General features: G+C 41.4%; 2 protein-coding genes across 4 annotated transcripts; one reads left to right on the top strand and one right to left on the bottom strand.

The window, feature by feature from the left end:
• The first annotated feature begins 208 nt into the window (after window positions 1-208).
• Window positions 209-3,530, top strand: LOC115158378 (deoxynucleotidyltransferase terminal-interacting protein 2-like). Of its 2 annotated transcripts, XM_029707231.1 has the most exons (6): window positions 1,663-1,814; window positions 2,102-2,240; window positions 2,441-2,536; window positions 2,680-2,844; window positions 3,033-3,142; window positions 3,295-3,530. In XM_029707231.1, the coding sequence occupies exons 1-6, from the start codon at window positions 1,663-1,665 to the stop codon at window positions 3,311-3,313; spliced, it is 681 nt and encodes a 226-aa protein (XP_029563091.1). In that variant the 3' UTR covers window positions 3,314-3,530. The 2 variants fall into 2 exon arrangements, with proteins under 2 accessions (XP_029563090.1, XP_029563091.1); XM_029707230.1 differs by lacking the exons at window positions 2,441-2,536; window positions 2,680-2,844; window positions 3,033-3,142; window positions 3,295-3,530 and having other exon boundaries at window positions 209-1,814; window positions 2,102-2,213.
• Window positions 3,531-4,798: 1,268 nt separating this feature from the next.
• Window positions 4,799-19,469, bottom strand: spata6 (spermatogenesis associated 6). 2 transcript variants are annotated; one of them, XM_029707232.1, is made up of 13 exons: window positions 19,163-19,469; window positions 18,626-18,763; window positions 18,464-18,512; window positions 18,341-18,382; window positions 17,127-17,251; window positions 16,836-16,922; window positions 10,425-10,709; window positions 9,390-9,501; window positions 9,218-9,258; window positions 8,403-8,572; window positions 6,671-6,764; window positions 5,759-5,841; window positions 4,799-5,504 (listed from the first exon to the last, which is right to left on the bottom strand). In XM_029707232.1, exons 1-13 carry the CDS (start codon window positions 19,253-19,255, stop codon window positions 5,348-5,350), a joined length of 1,476 nt encoding a protein of 491 aa, XP_029563092.1. In that variant the 5' UTR covers window positions 19,256-19,469; the 3' UTR covers window positions 4,799-5,347. The 2 variants fall into 2 exon arrangements, with proteins under 2 accessions (XP_029563092.1, XP_029563093.1); XM_029707233.1 differs by lacking the exon at window positions 18,341-18,382.
• Between the last annotated feature and the right edge of the window lie 5,511 nt (window positions 19,470-24,980).

Below are 24,980 nucleotides of genomic sequence, written 5' to 3' on the forward strand. Positions count from 1 at the left end.
TACAGAGGACCAAACATTCAAAGACTGCCAAACAGGACCATAATAATTCTTGCAGCTCAGTGGTATCTGAGTCCAAGGTTCTTGACTTCCAGACCAGCGTGACCAGGAGCACAAGGACTACTTCAAAGTATCATACTGAGGACACTGAGCTTTCAGATCCTGATTCTTGTCTCTGCTCAGACATCCACTGTGTGTAGAGCTACCAGAAGCAGGACGGGTTGGTTTGTTGATGCTATCCCCATGCATTTAGCGGAAACCACTGATGGCTCTAAGTCCCCTCTACTCCACAGGAGAAGCAGAGGTGTGGTTAAAGCAGATCCCTGTGACCTCCAGACTTGTGACTCAGGGCTTTGAGTCTGGGCCAAGTATGAATCCCAGGAGGTCCACTTGCAGGTGGCCTGTTCCTAAACTGACAGGCACCACTGTAACGGACTCTGAGTCTGACCAGACTGATGTGTATACCCTTCTGGGTAGCTTGGTGAGAGGCAGGGGCACCCCCTGTAGTAGTCACACTGGATCCAACCGCAGTTCCAGGGCAGCTCCACTTACCCGGCTAACAGCCAAGGCCCTGGATATACTAGTTGAGAAATCCCTATGCCAGTCAGATAAGGTGAGTGTATCTGAGTTTGCAGAGGATAGTGTGTCAGAGGACCATCAATTAGAGGACGCAATCAACGCTGATCCATAGTGCTCCATGATAGAAGTGGGTGAAGAAAAGACGATCCTTGAGGATCAGGATGTAGTGATTGATGAGCCAGAGCCCATCCAAGTTCCAAAATCTGCTCTGGAGCAAACTGGGAGTGTGACAGTCTCTCAGGATGCAGAGGTCACTAGTGTACAACAGGAGTCCATAGAGAAAACCGTCCGTGAAGAGCCAGAGAAGAATACCTCTGAGGCGGATGTCCCTGCTCAGCAAAACATCCTAAAAGATGAGAAAGTGATCCCGGCAGAGTCTGAAGTCAGTGACAGTCTGTGAGAGTGCTGATGCAGAGATGGCTGAGGCTCTTTGTGAGCCTGCGGTGGAAGCAGAAGACCAGCAGAGGGAGCTGTCCACTGAGGATGCAGCAGATGCGGACGCCCCAGTGATAATAGAACAGGAGTCGATAACACCAGCTGATGCGCAAGTCTCTCTCGATCATACAGTAAAAATAACGGTGTGTGAAAATGCAATGTCCCCTGTTATAGTGGTGTCTGAGGAAAAGGCCATAGATGTAAACCCCCACAGAGGTCCTCCATCGGAGGTAGACAGCCAGGAATGTAAGGCATTGCCTAGTGAGGAGACTATGGACATGAGCAGCACAATAGTACCTGAGAATGAAAGGGCTGATCAAGATGAAGCCCCTCACACCACAGAGCCCGTTGTGGTGACCTCTATCCAGGACCTGAAGGTCAGTGTATCTGACGCTGACAAGCTAGAGGAGCCCAGAGACACGGTCATCATACAGAAATCTGGCGTGATCAGTTTACTGGAGAGCAGTGATGAAGAGGATGACAATAGCCAGCATTCTGAGGAGGAAGGGGATGGTCCTGATGGTGAAGAGGAAGTTGTCTATATAGAGGATAAAGAGGATGCAGGCCCATCCAGACCTCAAGCTGCTGCTGCTCAGTCCTCGGCTCCTGATGGCCTGTTTGTCATACATACCCAACCTGGCCTTCAGTCAGATGAACAGTACTACGTGGATGAGAAGGAAAAGGAGGGGTACACTGCGGGTGACACGGAGGCCATTGAAGAGCAAGATCAGGAAGAATGTGTTGATCAGAAGGGAGACTGATAAAGATGCACAAGTCCTCTTCACAAGCAGAAATCCACAATTGTAAGTATCTGTTTTTTGTTGTTGTTCATGACCATGTCATCTGTGCATTTAAAAATGTCTATAAGTTGGAAGGGCTACACTGCCATTTTTATTCTGAATGGATAGCAGGATTTCGTTTTTTTTTTAAATCTCAAGCAATGGAGCTATTTACTCAAATATTGAATTGCAATGCCAAGCACGTATAAAGACTTTTCACATTCATTTTCATTAACATATCAAGAGCGAACCAGTTGGAGACTAGACAATGCTTCCTCTCCTGGGTAATTATTTGAGACAATCTGTTATAGGAAAGAGTTGTCCAGCCGCATTGACCCGGGCCTGAGAGTGAAGGAGCTTGGGGGATTATACATCAATTTTGATGGCAGCAAATCAAAGACTGTCTCTAACTCCCTGAAAAAACTAAAGGAACAGAAGAGCCAAGATGAGGTAAATAACTTTCATTGATTTTGTTTTGAAGGTGATATATGGCGTAGAATTGGTAATGAATTGTGCATTTATGCAAGGCTGGGTAATTCAATAACGAGAGGAAGTTTTTCATGAATTTCAACCCTTTGACTGCCACGGATCTCTGCGTTTTTCAGATTTTCTGCTTCTCCTACATTGTGATTTGTTTTCTCTGTTGGCAGTTGATGAAGAAAAGTGTTATTGGCCCAGAGCTTGAGAAGAGAGATGCTGTGCCTCCATACAGGGAGTCCAAACAGGCTGCGAAACTGAAGCGCAAAGTGAATACATGTCCATGTACCCTTGTTTATTAATTTAGAAAAGGAAGTAGTGTGATACAAGGAGAAGTTATATTTTTACTACATTTAGCCATTTTTGTTCACTCATTGACTGGCATGTTTCCCCCTTGGCTTGCCATGCTCAGGAGGAGAGGGAGAAGACAACTGGAGCCGGCTGGTTTAACATGCGGGCTCCTGAAATGACAGAGGAATTAAAGGGCGACCTCAAAGCACTGAAAATGCGTGGAGAAATGGACCCCAAGCGGTTTTATAAGAAGAACGATAGAGATGGATTCCCCAAGTATTTCCAGGTCAGTAATCATCTAACCCTCATCTAACCCCCCAGTGCTCCATATGTTGTGTTCAATGCTATGGGGGGAAAAAAACGTTGAGCCACTATTCCTCACTACTCTTAGCTAGAATTACTGTAAAGATTTACAATGTACTTTTTATTTTGGAACTATTTTAAACTTTTTGTGCTTGAATGTCTTTGTCCCAGGTTGCTACAGTAGTAGATAGCCCTGTGGACTTCTATCATTCCCGTGTCCCGGAGAAAGACCGGAAGATAACCATGGTGGAGGAGTTGCTTGCTGATGCAGAGTTCAGACAGTAAGTTTCGTTTTACCTTTGTCATGTACAGCTGTTCATATCGTGTCTGAAACTACGGTTTTGGCATAGTGTATGGAAATGCACAACAATTGAAAATAAATATTTGATATGAACTACTTAAATGGCTTGTACTTTCCCTTCAACCTCAACAGAACCAACAAGAAGAAATAACAACAGATCATGACAGAAAAAGCAGCCATGGGTGCTGGCAAGAAGAATACGTTCAGAAAGTGAGTGACTGAGTAATGTTTGTATACAATGCAGTCATGGCTGTATTGAGACCATTATATGTTAATGCCTGAATGAAACCTGTTAAACACATACAGTACCATTTTTAAAGTGTCTGAGTGTCGATGCATCTATTAAATGTTTTATAAACATGAACGAACTATGTATCAACAGGTTTTATGACTTTGTAATTCAAAGGTTTTTATCTTCACATTTTTGGGAAACAATTAAGTACCTTACTGTGATTGTTTTATTTTTTTGTATAATTTTAATTGAAATCAAATCTCTTCATAGCAAAGAGCAATTTCTCAAGCAATAATTGTCAGACTACTCCCAGACAATCCTAGGGGGGAAATTGAAAACTAGCTGTTATTGGCAGATTTGGAACTATCAACTAATTTACCGCCTGGCAGGCCAAAACTCCATCCCAGCAAAACAGGCTGAAATGTATTTTCATACACCACGCACTAAGGGTATTATCACAATTTCAATCCAAATGCATAGTGTGGATATATACTCAACAAAATATAAAACGCAACATGTAACAATTTCATAGATTTTTACTGAGTTAAATTAATAAGGCCCTAATCTATGGATTTCACATGACTGGGAATCCTTTAGCCACAGACACCGTTAAAAGAATGGGCCTCAGGATCTCGTCACGGTATTTTTGTGCATCCAAATTGCCATCGATAAAATGCAAGTGTCATTAGCTTATGCCAGCCCATACCATAATACCACTGCCACCATGGGGCACTCCTCAATGTTGACGTCAGCAAACCGCTCGCCAACACCATGTTGAGGCCGGCTGGACGTACTACCACATTCTCTAAAATGACATTGGAGACGGCTTACGGTAGAGAAATTAACAAATTCTCTGGCAACAGCTCTGGAGGACATTCCTGTAGTCAGCATGCCAATTGCACGCTCCCTCAACTTGAGACATCTGTGGCATTGTTGTGACAACTCCATTTTAGTGGCCTTTTGTCCCCAGTGTAATGATCATGCTGTTTAGTCAGCTGCTGGATGGCTTATCTTGGCAAAGGAGAAATGCTTAACATTTGAGAGAAACAAGTTTTTTGTGCATATGGAACATTTCTGGGATCTTTTATTTCAGCTCATGAAACATGGGACCAACACTTTACATGTTGCATTTTTGTTCAGTATATGAAACATGTTTGACTGCACTGGGCCATTTTACATTAATTGCCATAAACAATGGAAATCAAGATTTCAAATATATTATGCATAGCCACCATTACTATACTTGTTAGGAGTTTCCCCATTTAGTATACTTAAGTCAAGCTGAAGAGGCTTTGGACTGAAGTGCCAAGAAACACTGCTTGGGAACTATTCATACTTTTCCCTGACATATCCAATATGAATTTATATTTTAGGATGACCGGACATACTTAGTTCAAGCACTCATTTTTTCAACTTTCCAATGATTTATTGAACAAAACCACCTTAAGCCATTGGTCTACTGTACTTTGTCTTCATCCTGATAAGCCAATTGAGTTGAATGGGCTGCATTGTGCCCAAAGGGATTGTTTTACAAAAGCTATTCTCTGCAACCCTTTCCATTATGTGTATATTTGCTGGAACATGAAACAGATTTTTTTTTTGTCTGAGGGTACAAACCCACATAAAAAGATCAAATGAATTAACATCTGCTCAACCAGTTTCTACCCAGAGAATGAGTACACCAAATCCACAAGATAGACAGGAAAGACATTTAAAAAAGTACAGTCATTAAATCAGTTAAGATACATTCTTAGTACAAAAATATGTACAATTGTAAATAGTGCACACATGTAACCCTATAAATGAGCTAAAATCAGTGTCACCAGGGCACATATGACAAAGCTTTGGTTATAGTATAGCACAGGGTCAGTGTTCCTTCATCTTAGCAATCAAGTACCACCACAGTCGTAATTGGAACCCAGCCAGGTGTCTGAAGCAATAATAGTGTAGGTCTCAGGTGGTGCTCAAGGCCCTCCTGTACATGTTCTTGTAGATGAGTCCCAGACTGTCCTCAAACACAGCCCTGTGGGGTTTCCCTGTGTAGCAGGCAACCTGACTGCTCCAGAATGTCCCATTGTCCAGGTGGACAGATGTCTCTCCAGGAGTGTCCCTGCAGCAGGAGGACATCAGAAAAGGCCTCAGGTTAAGAACATTAATGCTACAGTATAGGTCATTAATGCACATTGTTCTAATTATTGTTCGAAGATAACTAACGTACAAATAATACTGGATTAATTGCTACATAAATATATATTGTTAAAACAGTGGAAAGATGGTCTGTGGGAAAACTTTCTGCTTATTATGATGACGAAGATTTCAGTAATTAGGTGTTTCAAAGTATTATGACAGGCCTAGAGTGTGTACCTGTCCTGGAAGGCCTGGCTATCACATAAAGAGTCTTCGGCTAAGCGGGGGCCTCCGCTCTCCTGTGAACACCCATCCTCGTCCTGAAAATATACAAATATTTTGTTTGTTACTATTATTGAGCGTTACTGAAAAGATTAACTAATTATGCACTCCAAGTGTGTGACATGACATTAGTGAATCAATTAATTGCACAAACCCCAAAAATATAGCACTGTTTACTATAATTCAAAATATCCTATTTAAAGTCAAGCTCTTTTAGTTGTTTGATTTCATTCTCTTAAGTAAATCCCCCTCAATGTTTCCTTTTCATTATGTGTGGATTAAGCATCTCTTCCTCTTGAAGCTCTGCTTCAGTCATGTAGCTGTTGGCACCATGCTGAGGCGCCTTGGTACCTTCTCTCTTTTTGTGCTGGAGAAGATGAGCCCTTAACAGAAGCTTACTGCCTGAAGATCTCCCACCCACAGAACCCCGTCTCCCTTTTATTTCATAGCCGCTTTCAGACAGCTTTAGGGTAATTAAACAGATTTCCCTTTGGTTTCGCCATCAGGATATTTCAAACAGCAAAGGGTGGGAAGTGATACGTCTTATTAACAACACCTGCCAACTCGACAGCTTTTCCCATTTGAGGTAAACCGAGCCGAACAGGTATTTCAAGGCTTTAAATTTAAATGAAAATGGGGAACAAAAATGTAGAGGTGAGAGGAAGTTCAGCTCACCAAATGAGTAAAATCAAAGTGTGCCTAGACAAAGATGTAGTGCAGAACTAATGTTCCATAACATGCATATTAATCTTCATAGCCAACAGAAGTGTTCCAAGCTCCATATTATAAATGCGTCTTAGGCATTGATCTGTCAATATCAGTAGGGGCCTATGCTTTGTCTATCCTAAAAGGTCATACATTACTCACAAAGTGTAGTTTCCTGTCAGTAGAATGGGTGTGGAGAATCTTCTGGACTCGACTGTGGATCTCCTTAGATGGACTGGACTCACTACTATGGAACCTAGAATAATGACATTACAGTCACATCCCCTTCACACAACAAAGTATGTAACATTATGGTAAGCAGGAAACAAAATCAAAATGTATCTACAATATTGTCCCCTTAACTCAAAAAAAAGAAAATAATCTATGTATTCTGAACAGCACTCCTTTTCTCCACTAGTCTGTGCTGTATGCCAAGGAAAGTCCTGGGATAAAAATATCAGTGGATATAAAACATGTAGACAAAAGACGTACCACAATAAAAAGCTAAATGTACCCACTGTAGCATGTAGGTAACTACTCTATTATTGAGGCTTTGAATGTTTCACATTTCTTTGAATTCAACTCTTCTAAAAGAGTGTGATTGGATTCTGTGTTCCGATCCTAAACGGTGGTATGTCAACAGTGAGAATACTGTCTATTAGTCTAGGGACAGACTTATTTTTTTAGTACAACATAAAAGTATTGCTGTCCGTAACTGGAAAAAGGGCCATATAAAATAAGAGGCTTACAAAAGACAAAGTAAATACTTCTAAGTCCTGTATTACTTCCAATTCACATCTGATTGGTAAGGGAGACGTGCTGTCTTGCCATTTGGTGCTGCTTTTATCTTTAATCAGCTAAATGTAGTCGCTGCTTCAGAGAGATAGTCATAAAGGACAAACCATCACAACATAAATAGACTGAGGATGGAGGGCAAAGTTGATGTAAGGATCTATCATTTGCTTTTCCATCAAAGACTTCCACAAGACGTGCTCCTTCTCCCGTTGACGGAATCTACAAAGCCCAGCTTAATCTCCAGCACTGTGACTTCTGTCGCGTTTTCAATTGAGGGAAGCATCATTAATTTCCTACAATTTACTTTCCAGTTTAAAATTGCCTATTGATTTTAATGTTTACTTATGAACTGAAAAAAGGGAGGTGGCGTAACAAACAACCAAACATTTGTTGGTTTAGCTCGCAGCTGTTCAGATCAATGACAGGGTCTCTCAGAATTTATTAAAGTGTGCGTCAGGTCAAATGCATTTGGTTTCGCTGAAACACAATCAATACCATTTTCCCTTGTTTTCTCAGGGATCCTTTTTTTCTTTTAAGTAATGAACAAACATGACAAGACATCAGATCCTGTCATTTGAGAGAGGGGGATATTCATCTTGGCTGTCGAGTGTTATCAAAATAAAGATTACAAGTACAAAGTCTGTTGTATCTGGCCAGGTTCTCATGAGGTCCAAATTGTCAATACCATATAATTGGAAATATGGGAGAGGTAGTTTCTCCCGCAATCCTTTCAACATCTTTTGAGCAAACACAAATAGCTTAGCCCCAAGCATGACAAAGTCTAGTCAAATTCTACCAAAAATGTATTTTCTTCCCCTTTTTACTCATCTGGGAGAAAAACCATAGAGATTTCAAGCTAAAGAAGATACCCAATGACACACAGCTTCAGATCTTGTCATTGGTGATCTGCACAAACTACTCGGGGGACGGAAGAGACAAAACACCAAGTCATTAGCAGGAACTTTAATTATGCTCCTGATTATCTAACTTTATCTCAGGAGGACGGTTGTGTGGGAAACTAAAATAGCAAAAACCCCACAGGAGGCCAGGACAGAAAAATACGTGTTGAACTGTGTTCCAGTAGCGGGTGTGTTGTTACCGCTCTCTGAGGGAGGAGCGGCTGAGCAGGGGACTCCTCGGGCCACACACTGGGGTAGAGGACTGGGCAGCCAGGGCTGACCGGGCCTTCCTGACTGTGGTTCTGGAACAGTCCTGTCTGGAAGACTTCCCTGGTGAAGACTTCCCTGTCTTCAGACAGCCAGCGCCTACCTGAAGAAAGACAAGAAGACCTATGATCAGCACTGTTGAACATACTGAATGATCTCTCCTAAAAAGCCCAGTGCAGTCAAAAACGTGATTTTTCGGTGTTTTATATACATTTCCACACTACGAGGTTGGAATAATACTGTGAAATTGCGAACAATTATGATAATACCCCTTTTGACTACGAGCTGTTTGAAAATATGTCCTGAAATTTCAGCCTGTTTAGGTGGGATGGACTTTTGGCCTACCTGTTGACATCACCAGGTGGTAAATTAGTTAATAGGCCAAGAAGCGAGTTCCAAAACCTCCCTGCCAAGAACAGCTAGTTTTCCCCTCCCCACTCAGACCACTCCCAGAAAAGTTTTTGCAAAATTCTTATTTGAGAAATTGCTCTTTGCTAAGAAGCTATTTTTGTTTCTTTGTGACCATTTTAATTTAAACCCAATCCCAATAAGGTACTTAATTGTTACCCAGAAATGATTTGATATTGAGATAAAAACAGATAATAAAAAACAGAGATAATAACAAGACATGCAGTATTTGAAATACTATTCATTTCCATTCTTTCAAGCACCAAATAATTAATGTAATGTTTATTATTCATGTGATATTGTCTTTCATGTGTTATATATATTCAATATATTGACTTACTTTAACAGGCTTTGGTCTATAGCTGCCAAGGAGAGAGGAATCTAAGGAGAAAATAAGAACAGTACTGTACCATATAGTGCAAAAGTTGTAATCTATAAGTTAGTCAGGTATATCAAAAAATACAATGTATTTACATCCACCAACACAGATACTGCTACACATAATTACTCACCTCCTAAGGGCTCTAGAGCAAAGCTGGTGGACCTGCTGTGGGGAAGGCTTATTTTAGAGGAGAGACGAGATGAAGGAGTCTCGATCATGGAGACACTATGAGTACTGGTGACCTGTAGCATATAAAAGACAAAACAATCAGCTAAAGTCAGTCATTATTAGAGTAATAATAGAGGTGCTAACCAAGCAGCATGTAATGACACGCAGGGAGCTCATTTCTCCTGCTATATTTATATATTTCATTCCAGAGTTAATCACTCTATATAAAGACTATAAAAAAAGGTTAAACCAAAGAGAGAAACTTTTGAAGGCTGACCAACACCACTAACTCAACCTCTATTCAGGTGCTGATGTGTCTACTGAACCCCACACTCTTCAATTAAACATGAATATCATCACACGCACTGAAGAAATTAGCTATTTGCTTCCACATACAGTACGTGCGCAGTGCAGGCTTTAAACACACATTGATAATGCATTCAGTGCGGGGCTCAGCTACTTCAATAGGTAACTATTTGTTAATCAAGGTCTGACTCTTAATTACCTAGGTTAATTGTAGCCCCGGGATTTCCTCTGTTAAAACGCTCCCTTTTTAAAGGCTGCATTGCTGGAAAATGCCACACTGATATCACAGCTAAATCCCAATCTTAACTTTAATGACATGACAGCTTTGATATTTACACCTCAGGACTGGATGTTATTTGAATGAACAATCAAACAGAAACAGGAGGAGCCAGTGAAAGGCCTTCCAGTTGTTCTCAATCCATGCCCAGGGGCTTGGAATCTATTGGGTTTGATCATAGCAATAACCTCCCTATGAAAAGATATCCATATCCTTCAATCCTGGTACATTTACAATGTTTGCAGCAAACAAGGGCAAACTATTTATACTTACAGCGATCCTTAAAGAAAGAGTGAAATAAGTGCTGATGGAATAGCCTAACTGAGAAGTAAGATAATAGGACATTGAAAACTGGGCTATATATCTACACACATAGACAAACACAGTCAGAGAGCAAGAGAAATAAACACCAACCACAAAGGGGATCTGGGCCTCTGTTTCCTTCTTGAAATTGTAGGGCCCAAGTTGGAGGTAGCTGAGTCTCTGCCTGGCCTCCTCAGACAGTTGACACATCCTGCGGTGGGTGTAGGGAGAGAGAGCACGGGCCTGGGAGGCCACAGTGGGCTGCTCATAACCACTGGATGGACCAATCAGACTCAGATCCTTCCCTTTCAGCGTCTGTCTAGGGCTCCCGACAGCCTCTCTGACTGGTCTACGCCTCGCTGGGGACTGTTTGGCTGGGGATGGTCTACAATACGGCTGCAAAGGGAGAGGCAACAGGTTGGAGTCCACAAGAATCATGTGACCACAACTGCAACTAGGCTGTATACTGCAATTGCATAAATAAGCTACTTTTTGATATTTCAAATATTGTGGTTGATTTGTTTGTTTGTTGATAAAACATACAGTTCATTCAGAAAGTTCAGACCCCTTAAATGTTTCCACTTTGTTACAGCCTTATTCTAAAATGTATTCAAATTCCCTTTTTTCCCCCTCATCAATCTACACACAGCACCCCATAATTACAAAGAAAAAACAGGTTTGTAGACATTTTTGTTAATGTATTACAAATAAAAAAAACAGAAACCTTATTTACATAAGTATTCAGACACTTGGCTATGAGAGTCGAAACTGAGCTCAGGTGCTTCCTGGTTCCATTGATCATCCTTGAGATGTTTCTACAAACTTGATTGGAGTCCACCTGTGGTAAATTCAATTGATTGGACATGATTTGGACAGGCACACACCTGTCTATAAGGTCCCACAGTTGACAGTGCATGTCAGAGCAAAAACCAAGCCATGAGGTCGAAGGAATTATCAGTAGAGCTCCGAGACAGGATTGTGTCGAGACACCGATCTAGGGAAGGGTATCAAAACATTCATGCAGCATTGAAGGTTCCCAAGAACACAGTGGCCTCCATTCTTAAATAGAAGAAGTATGGAACTATCAACACTATTCCTAGAGCTGAGCAATTGGGGGAGAAGGGCCTTGGTCAGGGAGGTGACCAAGAACCCAATGGTCACTCTTGACAGAGATCCAGAGTTCTTCTGTGGAGATGGGAGAACCTTCCAGAAGGACAAACATCTCTGCAGCACTCCACCAATCAGGCCTTTATTGTAGAGTGGCCAGACAGAAGCTGCTCCTCAGTAAAAGGCACGACAGCCCGCTTGGAGTTTGCCACAAACACCTAAATGACTCTGACCATGAGAAACAAGATTCTCTGGTCTGATGAAACCAAGATTGAAGTCTTTGGCCTGAATACCAAGCGACACGTCTAGAGGAAACCAGGCACCACTCATCACCTGGCCAATACCATCCCTACGGTGAAGCATGGTGGTGGTAGCATCATGCTGTGCGGATGTTATTCAGCAGTAGGGACTGGGAGACTAGTCAGGATGGGGGGAAAGCTGAAGGGAACAAAGTACAGAGAAATCCTTGATGAAAAGCGCTCTGGAGCAGGTTAGGACCTCAGACTGGGGTGAAGGTTCACCTTCCAACAGGACAAAGACCCTAAGCACAGAGCAAAGACAATGTAGGAGTGGCTTCGGGACAAGTCTCTGAATGTACTAGAGTGGTCCAGCCAGAGCCCGGACTTGAACCCGATCTAACATATTTTGAGAGACCTGAAAATAGCTGTACAGCGACGCTTCCCATCCAACCTGAGAGCTTGAGAGGATCCACAGAAAAGAATGGGAGAAACTCTCCAAATACAGGTGTGCCAAGCTTGTAGCGTCATTGCCAAGAAGACTCGAGGCTGTAATCACTGCCAAAGGTGATTCAACTAAGTACTGAGTAAAGGGTCTGAATACTTATGTAAATGTAATTTCAGTTTATTATTTTTAATACATTTGCATAAATATTTTAAAAACCCATTTTTGCTTTGTCATTATGGGGTATTGTGTGTCGATTGGTGAGGGGAAAAAAACAATTGAATCCATTTTAGAATAAGGCTGTAACAAAATGTGGAAAAAGTGAATACTTTCCCAATGCACTGTAGTTATGTGGATTTAAAAGCATAGGCCAAGCATACTATATCTAACCAGATATTAAGGACGTAATGATTCACCAATATACATTGGTTCAAATGTTTAAGAAAGGAGTACATCAGTCTGCGGGAGCCCAAACTGTCCAAAAATGAATCGGTCAGAAAACTGATTCAAACGTTACATAGCCGGTTCACTAATGTTTTTTACTCATTGTTTAATTCAGAAAATACCTCTTATCTGTTGTGACCGAATTGAGGCATCCCTTCTTTCAGTTCAGTAGCCTAACTTTTATGCATGTAACTGCATATGACTGTCAGTTAAACCTCTTTAGGGGACCTGCGTGGTTCTGGTACCGACCGACATGTTTCGCTTCTAAATCGATCAATGGATACTGTAGATCGAAATGGCTTACCGCCTGGCCCAGGTTCCCATGGACACGTAGGATATGAAATCTGAAATCACTTCAAGCTGGGATTTCCCTCCTACCATTTCATTCATTCTTCCGACTGTACATCAACTCCTGGTTGAACCCTACATCACAGCCACGGACAAAGCACATGCCTGCAATCTTTACATCATAGCACAACAGGAGAGAGTGGCCAGCAGCATACCACCCTGCATACCACTGCTGGTTTGCCTCGGAAGCTAGGGCAGTGATTGGGGACATTGCCCTGTGTAGGATGCAGTCTTTCGTCTGGGACGTTAAACGGGTGTCCTGACTCTCTGTGGTCACTAAAGATCCCATGGCACTTAAGAGTAGAGGTGTTAACCCTGGTGTCTTGGCTAAATTCCCAATCTGGCCCTCATACCATCACAGCCACCTAATCATCCCCAGCTTCCAATTGGCTCATTCATCCCCCCTCCTCTCCCCTGTAACTATTCCCCAGGTCGTTGCTGTAAATGAGAACGTGTTCTCAGTCAACTTACCTGGTATAATACGGGTTAATAATAAAAATAGTAGTTTCATCACAGTAGCACATTCAGAGATCAATTTATAGCCATTCATCTAAAATAATTCATAGATTTTAAACAAAAAACACTTTCCGTTTGTCATAGACTAATATGAGATGAAAGGTGAGTTCCTAACGAGTTCAGGAGGCCAAGCAAGAGCTCTGAGACGTTCACAGCGAAGGGGGCAGATGTTTTGATCAAGAGAGACCTTTTGAAAATATACCCATTTTCTCTAACACTAAACATAAATGTATTTTACAGTTAAGGTGAAATCTTAGCAATTTTATCACTTGATTATGCTATATGTAGAAAGCTTGTCATTTCAAGCCTCATACAGTTTTGTTGAATAGGAAATACATAAGATTTCATATTTGTACTGCGTACTTGAGCCCGTGTCCTCAAAAGTGACTACACCACCAATTTATAACTTATTTTTACCAGAAAGGTGAGATTTTAACCTTTGAGTATGCAGCATTACTAGTTATTGTTTATGGCCCTCTAATGACAAATAAGTACTTTTGGGGATTACGTAGATTACATTTAACTGGTTAACAACTACGCACAGTGTGGGAGACAGCTGCTCAGATTAACGAGAGGTAGGCCTATCCCTGTTCTAATAGGCTATTTGTACATCTGCACGACACCTTCAGCATTCAGATGCTTGTAAAATGTATTTCGCAATGTCAAATCATAGGCTTTAGTAGTTGAGTGACCTCCAATGTAATTTGCTGGGTCATTGTTACCAAATGCCCTGTAGAAAATTGGATTTTAGCCTACCGGAGTGGACACAGCTAACATCCAGCTGCTGATTGAAAACCCCAATCATTCAGATTTTATTTAGATTGTTCACCATAAATAATTTGTTTTGGTCATTTTGCTTTTAAAACAGTCAAGTGTATATTTGGTCATTTCTACATGAACAGTGTAATTTCATAAAGGAAAGCAATCATTGTTGTGAGTTGTGCATGGTCACATTCATTATCAGAGTGGGAGAAGCTCTCCTTAAAGTTCCAAACCATTCACTTTTGAGACGGGGTAAAAAAAAAAAAAAAAAGCTTTATATTGAATGCCATGCTACTTTCTAAAGATAATTATTGATACGGTACTAGCTCAAAACTATTTTTATCTGCAAAAATGACAAGTTAATCAGTAGGTGATGGTGATTTCAGATAAAGTGGGGGGACAAAAAGCATAAATTGCTATATTAGAAAAAATGTGATTCCCTCCATTAAAACAATGCAACGTAAATAACACCTCTGTGCTTGGATATCACCTTGGTTGCAAAATGTCTTCAATGATTCTAATGGTCGCTAACAACATAATTCTGAGAAGCAATATCTTAGTTCCTGTGGGCAATGCCCAGATAAATACACTTTAAAAAAAAAAGTTATTTGATGGCCAGCTTCAGACTAATAATAGCATTACACGGTTGTATAATAAATATAATTGAAATGCTAATTGGGACATCCTGGTATATTACATTTTTAGGAAATGGAATAAATAAATCCTGATCGAGATTGCCATTTGGAGTGGACCGATAATGAAATGAAACTAAGTCATTTTCCCCCCAATTATTTTCTCTCTTTTTTGGTTAAACACAAAAGGCCCATTTTCCACCAAGAGTTGTGCTTGTCTGATGTGATTAGTGGGCCTGGTGGTATTGGTAATGGGTGATAAAGCAGGGTGTCCTTGAAACAACAAAGCCTGAGCCACAAGTAGCTTATAAAACAAGAAACGAGACCCATTCAAACGGATGCAAATCATGTCGAGAAAACCCATTTAAAAAGAATGCCATGTCAAGTCCACACCATGAGACTTCACAAAGAGTGACATGCACACAAACACGGACAAAAAAGGAGTGACAACAGTGGAAATAGACAAGACAGCTGTCTGAGAGACTAGATACAAGAGACAGAGGGAGAAGAGAATTACTAAATTCTCCATTACAGGGCAGGGCATTTTAAAGGGCTCCTATTGTAAAAGTGGAAAAGAGGAGCCTTAGTGCATTACTCAACCTGCCAGGGTAATGAGAATCCTGAGTATCCATTAGCATCATATGAAGAAAGGCTAAAGGCAGCATCAATGATGCTTCTCCCTATCACTTTACTCTGATTCACATCTCCTTGGGGGTCACGACAGAATACCTACACCCATCCAAATCCAGCCATTTTGTCAATAATGCCCATTAAAATAAATGGCTCTGGTAACAGCACCTGGAGAACGGTCCTACATTTCACAACACTGACTTGATAGATAATACTCAAAGGCCTGAGGTTTGTAATTTGTTATTGGAACAATAACAAATTCTTTTTTTTGGTCTGACTCTGCAGGGGCTTTTAAGTTCTCAGGGAAAATGGATGACTACCTTGCTCTCGCTCTCCTGCAGTCTGTCTGCCAAATACCCCTTTAAAGCATAGCCATCAGAGCGGATTACACTAGCAAAATTGATAGCACCCGTTATGAAACACAAATCATGAAAGGAGCTGCAAATCTTCAGTTTGAAAAGTAAATGGAAATATTATGCAACTGAGCACAACTTGCCCTTTAAATCCAAAGGACACAGTGAGGAGAAGCCAGGTGAGAAGAACGGATATGAACGCTGATTGACTGGCTGTTCCTCTAAACAAAGCACAAAAAGACACCAGAAACCGGGCCTGGATATCAATTCCACTGATCTGCTTCTCTATAATTAACTTCACAAGGAGAGGATACCTTTAAATGTGCTGCTAAACTACCGGGATGTCAGTAGCCACGGCAACAAAATAGGTATATGGTGGAAAGTGACTAGAATGATAGAAAAAGCCATTCTGTAGAAGTCCAGAAATAATTAGTCAATGTCAAACTAGGGTGATTATTGAGCTCTTATGTGTGCCACGATCAACCTCTGCCTTTAGCTGTTAAAGGTACCAATGTTGATATAGTAGCACTATACATTATTAGCCTGTGTTTGTATTTTTCAACTACGTGTTTTATCAAGGACATACAAATCTGAATGATAACATGTAAAGCAATTTACATATCATTTAACAAGACAAGAGTCTTGACGGGTGTAAGGATAATTGATACATGTTTATACATGTTCAGCTCACAAAATATGGAGCCTACCGTACAATACAATATAGGCTGTAAACCTAAACTGACTATACAAAATATGTTAGGTAGTACTCCCACCGTTAAGGAAGCCTATAATGAATCAATTCTTGTGTACTTTTGAATCAATTCAAAAGTACACAAGAGCAAAGATAACAGGAAATATGCTATAAGACATGCTTTAAAACCAAATAACAATTTAGATCACTGTCTTGTCTGGAAATGAGAAACCCTCAGCTCCTTCCTCTTAACTATGGCTGTCTGGGTATCATTCAAATCTCTCAGCTGAACACAATTCATTATGAACATGGAAACACTGGGCGTGATGAGGGCAGTAAGGAGAGGACACACACTTACAGGGGAGGCAGGCTGAGGCTGGATATCTTTCCCATCACATTCCTCAATGACGGACATGGTTGCAAACTCCACTTTAGGAGAGATTCCCTGAGGGGACAGTAGAAAACAAAAGCCTTTAACAAGGAGCTGGAAACCCAACCAGAGAGTGACTTCAGATAACACATCACTTGCAAGATCAATTTGAAAACAAAATCTACAATCATTGCGTTCTCAAGAAAACAAAATCAAAGGAAATTGGCTTTGGAGATGTTTAACATATGACAAAGCATGTGGAGGAGGTGGTGCACCCACAGGGAAACAGATAGATCTCCTCATCAGCATCTCTCTCTCGGGACCCCCGGCTCTAGGTGTCAGCTTGGGGCCTGGATAGAGGAATTCTCTGGTGTTCTCTTCAATAGTGGCCAAAATATCTCCCTCTAAAACCACAGAGCAATATATAGCTTAAAGTAATACTCCACACAATAACTATTAGTCCATTGTTGATATAGTCCCAAAATGTTTTGCATGTCAGCAATCAAGTTTTAAAGATATAACTTTCAAAATACAGAAGGTATGATGCATTTTTTGCATCATATGATGCATCATACCGGCTGTATTTCGAAAGTTATATATCTTCAAAATTTCATTGCTGACATGCAAAAACATTTTGGGACTATAAAAACATTGGGCTAATGAAAGAAATACAAAAATATATGCTGAACAAAAATGTAAATGCAACCATTTCAAAGATTTAAGGAAATCAGTCAATTGAAATTAATTCATTAGGCCCTAATCTATGTATTTCACATGACTGGGCTGGGGAGCAACCATGGGTGGGCATAGGCCCACCCACAGGGGAACCACCCCCAACCCCTCAGACAATCCCGCAGGTGAACAAGACAGATGTGGAGGTCCTGGGCTGGTGTGGTTAAACGTGGTCTGCACCTGTGTAATGATCATGCTGTTTAATCAGTTTTTTGATATGTCTTGATATGTCAGGTGGATGGATTATCTTGACAAAGGATAAAATGCTCACTAACAAAGATGTAAACAAATTTGTACACAACATTTGAGAGAAAAGCTTTTTGTGCATATGGAACATTTCTGGGATCTTTTATTTCAGCTCATGAAACCAACACTTTACATGTTGCGTTTATATTTTTGTTTAGTAAAGTTTTTGGTATTTGTTTCATTAGTCCATTGTTCTATGTACTGTATAGCCATGCTAATTTACAACAGGGAATATACACTGAGTATACAAAACATTAGGAACACCTTTCTGATATTGAGTTGCACCCCTGCAGAACTGCCTGAATTCGTCGGGGCATGAACTCTACAAGGTGCCGAAAGCGTTCCGCAGGTGGTCTTAATGTTTTGTTTACTCAGTGTAGGTAGTGTGAAAAAAATAAGTCAAGAGATGTTTTGTAAACAGGTTACTTTTAGAAATGATGAAATGCATGTCCCTATCATTCTTAAAAACCCTGAACTGTTAAGACATTTCATTTTTTTCTTCTGGAAAGTCATACCTGGAGGCACAAGTTGAATCAGTTCAAAGGATGTTGTGTCAGCTATGGGAAGATAGCAGAGACAGAAGATATTTTATGTTATAAAATTATATCACAAAAAGGCTCAAAATGAGAAATGACTACCTTCAAGGAGGTCCACAATGTGACCTGGGTCAGCAGCTCCTGTGAACGTCTTCAGATGGAGATAAAGAACATATTGGTTTGAGGGTGACAACATTATTGTTTTGTGTTGCTGTAAGCAATGTTGTGGGTCGGGGTATAGTGTGTGTTTTCTATCCTTCTTACCTTCACAAATACCATGTTCTCATGGAATAGAAGAGGGAATGCAGGCGGAAGACAGAGAGTCTTCTTGAACTGTCCCATGACGCAGACGCTCAGGTATATGTCTTCCTGATTGGGTAACACAACCCCTGGACAAGTAATCTGTAATCAAACAAATAAATTGTAGATCGTTACTGGGCTAGATAGCAATTGCTTACTTTGTGCAACAAGTTGCTACTGTAGCTATTATTAGCTAACGTTAAAAGACAAATCCAACAATGGCCTGGCAAGCCTAACGTTATTGATCTAGCTATTTTGCTTGGGAGTTCACTTTTGTGCAAAGTAGGAGCAGTTGGCTGCAGTAGTTTTGGGCATTTGTGTGTATATTGATGGTTGGAAGATGGATAGCAAGCTAACGTTTGCTAGCGAAAGTTATTGAGTGGGTGGTTTTGGGTTGGCTAGCTAGCGTTAGCCTAACTAGCTCATTTGCGAATATATTATTAGCATTATGGATCAAGTAAAAACTTAGTGAGAGAAAATAACATATCAGGTTGTACTTACAGCTTGGATTTTAATTTTCACGGTGCATTTCAGAGCTTTCTGAGACATTTTAGAGGAGGAGAGCTTTTTCTTTTGTGGTGTCAACCCACCCATTTTCAAACGTCGTTGTCATAGCTACCAAACACTAACAGGGAGCGGAGAGATTCTTCTTCGTCTTCTTCTTCTTCTTTGGGATTTTAAGGCGGTTAGCATATAATATGTTGCATTACTGGCACCAACGGGAGTATAGTATACATCCATTATACTTTCTGATACAAAATGGGAAAAGCAAAAACTAAAAACGAACAAAAAAATATACAGTACCAGTCAAAAGTTTGGACACACCTACTCATTCAAAGGTTTTTCTTTATTTTGACTATTTTCTACACTGTAGAATAATAGTGAAGACATCAAAACTAGGAAATAACACATATGGAATCATGTAGTAACCAAAAAAGTGTTAAACAAATATATTTTAGATTTTTTTTACCCCAATTGGTAGTTACAGTCTTGTCTCATCTCTGCAACTTCCATACAGACTCAGGAGAGTCAAATGTCGAGAGCCGTGTGTCCTCTGAAACACAACCCAACCAAGCCGCACTGCTTCTTGACACAATGCCCACTTAGCCTGGAAGCCAGCCGCACCAATGTGTCAGAGGAAACACCATACACCTGACAACCGTGTCAGTGTGCACTGCACCCAGCCCACCACAGGAGTCTCTAGTGTGTGACCCTCCCCTAACCCAGACAATGCTGGTCCAATTGTGCACCGCCCCATGGGTCTCCTGGTCACAGCAGGCTGCAACAGAGCCTGGACTTGAACCCAGAATCTCTAGTGGCACAGCTAGCACTGCGATGCACTGCGCCACTCAGGAGGCAAATATATTTTATATTTGAGATTCTTCAAAGTAACCACCCTTTGCCTTGACAGCTTTGCATACTCTTGGCATTCTCTCAACTAGCTTCACCTGAAATGCTTTTCCAACTGGTTCCTGAGTGGCACAGTGGTTTAAGTCAGTGCATGAGGTGTCACTACAGTCTCTGGTTCAAATCCAGGCTATATCACATCTGGACGTGATTGGAAGTCTCAAAGAGCGGTGCACAATTGGCCCAGTGTTGTCCGGATTTGGCTGGGGTAGGCTGTCATTGTAAATAAGAATTTGTTCTTAACTGACTTGCCTAACTAAATATACTGCTCAAAAAAATAAAGGGAACACTTAAACAACACATCCTAGATCTGAATGAAATAAATAATCTTATTAAATACTTTTTTATTTACATAGTTGAATGTGCTGACAACAAAATCACACAAAAATAATCAATGGAAATCCAATTTATCAACCCATGGAGGTCTGGATTTGGAGTCACACTCAAAATTAAAGTGGAAAACCACACCACAGGCTGATCCAACTTTGATGTAATGTCCTTAAAACAAGTCAAAATGAGGCTCAGTAGTGTGTGTGGCCTCCACGTGCCTGTATGACCTCCCTACAACGCCTGGGCATGCTCCTGGACAGTCTGTGGTGCAACATGGCGTTGGTGGATGGAGCGAGACATGATGTCCCAGATGTGCTCAATTCGATTCAGGTCTGGGGAACGGGCGGGCCAGTCCATAGCATCAATGCCTTCCTCTTGCAGGAACTGCTGACACACTCCAGCCACATGAGGTCTAGCATTGTCTTGCATTAGGAGGAACCCAGGGCCAACCGCACCAGCATATGGTCTCACAAGGGGTCTGAGGATCTCATCTCGGTACCTAATGGCAGTCAGGCTACCTCTGGCGAGCACATGGAGGGCTGTGCGGCCCCCCAAAGAAATGCCACCCCACACCATGACTGACCCACCGCCAAACCGGTCATGCTGGAGGATGTTGCAGGCAGCAGAACGTTCTCCACGGCGTCTCCAGACTCTGTCACATCTGTCACATGCTCAGTGTGAACCTGCTTTCATCTGTGAAGAGCACAGGGCACCAGTGGCGAATTTGCCAATCTTGGTGTTCTCTGGCAAATGCAAAACGTCCTGCACGGTGTTGAGCTGTAAGCACAACCCCCACCTGTGGACGTCGGGCCCTCATACCACCCTCATGGAGTCTGTTTCTGACCGTTTGAGCAGACACATGCACATTTGTGGCCTGCTGGAGGTCATTTTGCAGGGCTCTGGCAGTGCTTCTCCTGCTCCTCCTTGCACAAAGGCGGAGGTAGCGGTCCTGCTGCTGGGTTGTTGCCCTCCTACGACCTCCTCCACGTCTCCTGATGTACTGGCCTGTCTCCTTGTAGCGCCTCCATGCTCTGGACACTACTCTGACAGACACAGCAAACCTTCTTGCCACAGCTCGCATTGATGTGCCATCCTGGATGAGCTGCACTACCTGAGCCACTTGTGTGGGTTGTAGACTCCGTCTCATGCTACCACTAGAGTGAAAGCACTGCCAGCATTCAAAAGTGACCAAAACATCAGCCAGGAAGCATAGGAACTGAGAAGTAGTCTGTGGTCCCCACCTGCAGAACCACTCCTTTATTGGGGGTGTCTTGCTAATTGCCTATAATTTCCACCTGTTGTCTATTCCATTTGCACAACAGCATGTGAAATTTATTGTCAATCAGTGTTGCTTCCTAAGTGGACAGTTTGATTTCACAGAGGTGTGATTGACTTGGAGTTACATTGTGTTGTTTAAGTGTTCCCTTTATTTTTTTGAGCAGTGTATATTTCAAAAACAGTCTTGAAGGAGTTCCCACATATACTGAGCACTTGGTGGCTGCTTTTCCTTCCCTCTGCGGTTCAACTCATCCCAAACCATCTCAATGGGGTTGAGGAGGCCAGGTCATCTGATGCAGCACTCCATCACTCATCTTCTTTGTCAAATAGCCCTTACACTGCCTGGAGGTGTGTTGGGTCATTGTACTGTTGAAAAACAAATTATAGTCCCACTAAGCGCAAACCAGATAGGATGGTGTGTCGCTGAAGAATGCTGTGGTAGCCATGCTGGTTAAGTGTGCCTTGAATTCTAAACAAATCACAGACAGTGTCACCAGCAAAGCACCCACACACCATCACACCTCCTCCTCCATGCTTCATGGTGGGAACCACACATGCAGAGATCATCTGTTCACCTACTCTGCGTCTCACAAAGACACGGCAGTTGGAACCAAAAATCTCAAATTTGGACTCATCAGACCAAAGGACAGATTTCCACAGGTCTAATGTCCATTGCTCGCAACCAAAGCTACCATGAAGGCCTGATTCACGCAGTCTCCTCTGAAAAGTTGATGTTGAGATGTGTCTGTTATTTGAACTCTGTGAAGCATTTATTTGGGCTGCAATTTCTGAGGCTGCTAACTCTAATGAACTTATCCTCTGCAGTAGAGGTAACTCTGGGTCTTCCTTTCCTGTGGCGGTCCTAGCCAGTTTCATCATAGCGTTTGCGACTACACTTGAAGAAACAAAGTTCTTGAAATGTTCCCGATTGACTGACCTTCATGTCATAAAGTTATGATGGACTGTCGTTTCTCTTTGCTTATTTGAGCTGTTCTTGCCATAATATGGACTTGGTCTATTGCCAAATAAGGCTATCTTCTGTATACCACCCCTACCTTGTCACAACACAACTGATTGGCTCAAACGCATTAAGAAGGAAAGAAATTCCACAAATGAACTTTTAACAAGGCACACCTGTTAACTGAAATGCATTCCAGGTGACTACCTCATGAAGCTGGTTGAGAGAATGCCAAGAGTGTGCAAAGCTGTCATCAAGGCAAAGGGGGGCTACTTTGAAGAATCTCAAATATAAAATATATTTTGATTTGTTTAACACTTTTGTGGTTACTACATGATTCCATATGTGTTATTTCATAGTTTTCATGTCTTCACTATTATTCTACAATGTAGAAAATAGTAAAACATAAAGAAAAACTCTGGAATGAGTAGGTATGTCCAAACTTTTGACTGGTACTGTATATACAAAAAAAACACCCTTCCAACTAACCCTACACACTGTTCCTGCACCATGCAAATGGCTTGGGAGAAAGGGACACCACCACTCAACACATCCAGTAACTCTTCTAAAGTCAAATCTCGGCTCGTATACCCAAATACTTCCCTGGAGCTGCCACCACAACATCCATTTTCTGCGATTTACATTCCATTTCTGCAGCACAGTTGATAACCATTGCTATGAACGCAGAGAAGCCAACCATACTGAAGCATATATTACTCGTTAGCCTATACCTCTGTGCTGCCAAAGATCTACTACTCACAGGATCCCTCACCCTTGGACCCATCCTCCTCAATTTTCTGCACTGCTTCAGCATACAACACCTTCTGCACTACTCTGACTCTAGCAAAGCAAAGATATTGGTCATGTGACTCTTGGGGGAAAATAAAACTGGAATTCAATCAAATCTGCATTTTGTAGACTGTGTTCAGTGGATCCAACAAAAGTCCAAAACCATTTATTGGGCAGATTGAGAATAAATAGTTACAATGGCCTGATAAATGATGAGAGCTGCAGAGCGATCAAATAAGTGGACTTTAGATCATGCCACGCATTTATTTTATTTGAGTAATGCTTAGAAAAACAAACTTCCAGTCTTGGACCCCACATTAGTCTTGCATTCATGATCATCCTTTGATGAGTAGTTATACACACCAACCTCTACTTGCTTTGTTATATACAGGGTGATGCTGACCACAGCAGGGCTCTAAACAGACTTGTTTGCAGTGCTTTTACATTTGAGTAATTTAGCAGATGCTCTCATCCAGAGCAATTTGTGTTAAGTGCCTTACTCAAGGGCACATTGACAGATATTCACCTAGTTGTCTCGGGGACTCAAACCAGCGACCTTTCAGATACTGGCCCACTGCTCTTAACCATTAGGCTACCTGCAGCTGCAATTAACCATCCTCTTAGATAAACAAGAGCCTCTCGGATTTGGTAAGAGGCTAAATAATGCATAACAAATGTAAGGAAGGCTAATTAGAAATATAATTTTCTTGACTATTGAAGAGAAAATGTATTAACAATTCTCGCCTTCTCACATGCATAGCTGTGTACAATTAATTAGAAAGTAATGTGCCCAGTCTCATTGAGAAAGCAATAGAGAATAATGGCTCTAGATAAAGCTTAAAATGATAGCAGCACAGTGGGGACCATGCACTTTGAATAGAAGGAAGCATTTTCCTGTGTGTGTGTGTATGTGCGCATGCAGTTTGTGTGTGTGTGTGTGTGTGTGCGTGTGCGAGAGAGAGAGAGAGATGCGCTAACATACACTTTAGTGTTGGACAGGTCCAGGTCTGACACATGTTCAGTGAAAGCATCAAAAGACAAATGTCTTTCGTCATTCTCGTACAGCCTCTCCATCTTCTCGTCAACCATGTAAAAGTCCTTTGTGTATGCTTTTATGCTGACAGATTGCCTCACTTATTCCAAATGACTGGTCTGAAAATTACATGTTGTTCTTCACGCCACACTTGACTAATGTACCATTCTCTCTCGCTCTCCTACTTATGCCTTTGTGTTGAGCAAATCCCATGGAGGGTGTTTTACATAATGCAGTGAAAAGCACTCTGTGCTCTGAACAGATAGGTTGAATAGATGTTTACATTGCAGTAAGATATGGAAATTAATGGATATCAGTCAATTCAGGGCAAGTTCATACTTGATAGATACCCATAATTTTCTATAGGGATTTCAAATTCATGAATTTTCTTCTATATTATAATCCATGAAATGACTTCAGTTGAAATCAAATTGACCCTAAGTCTGTTTCCTTTAAATCGCAAACACCTGTGTAAACTAATGCACTGACAATGACCGAACATCAATTTCACAAACTTACAAATG

This window comes from Salmo trutta, chromosome 22 (assembly GCF_901001165.1).
Source record: "Salmo trutta chromosome 22, fSalTru1.1, whole genome shotgun sequence".
Lineage (NCBI taxonomy): Eukaryota > Metazoa > Chordata > Actinopteri > Salmoniformes > Salmonidae > Salmo > Salmo trutta.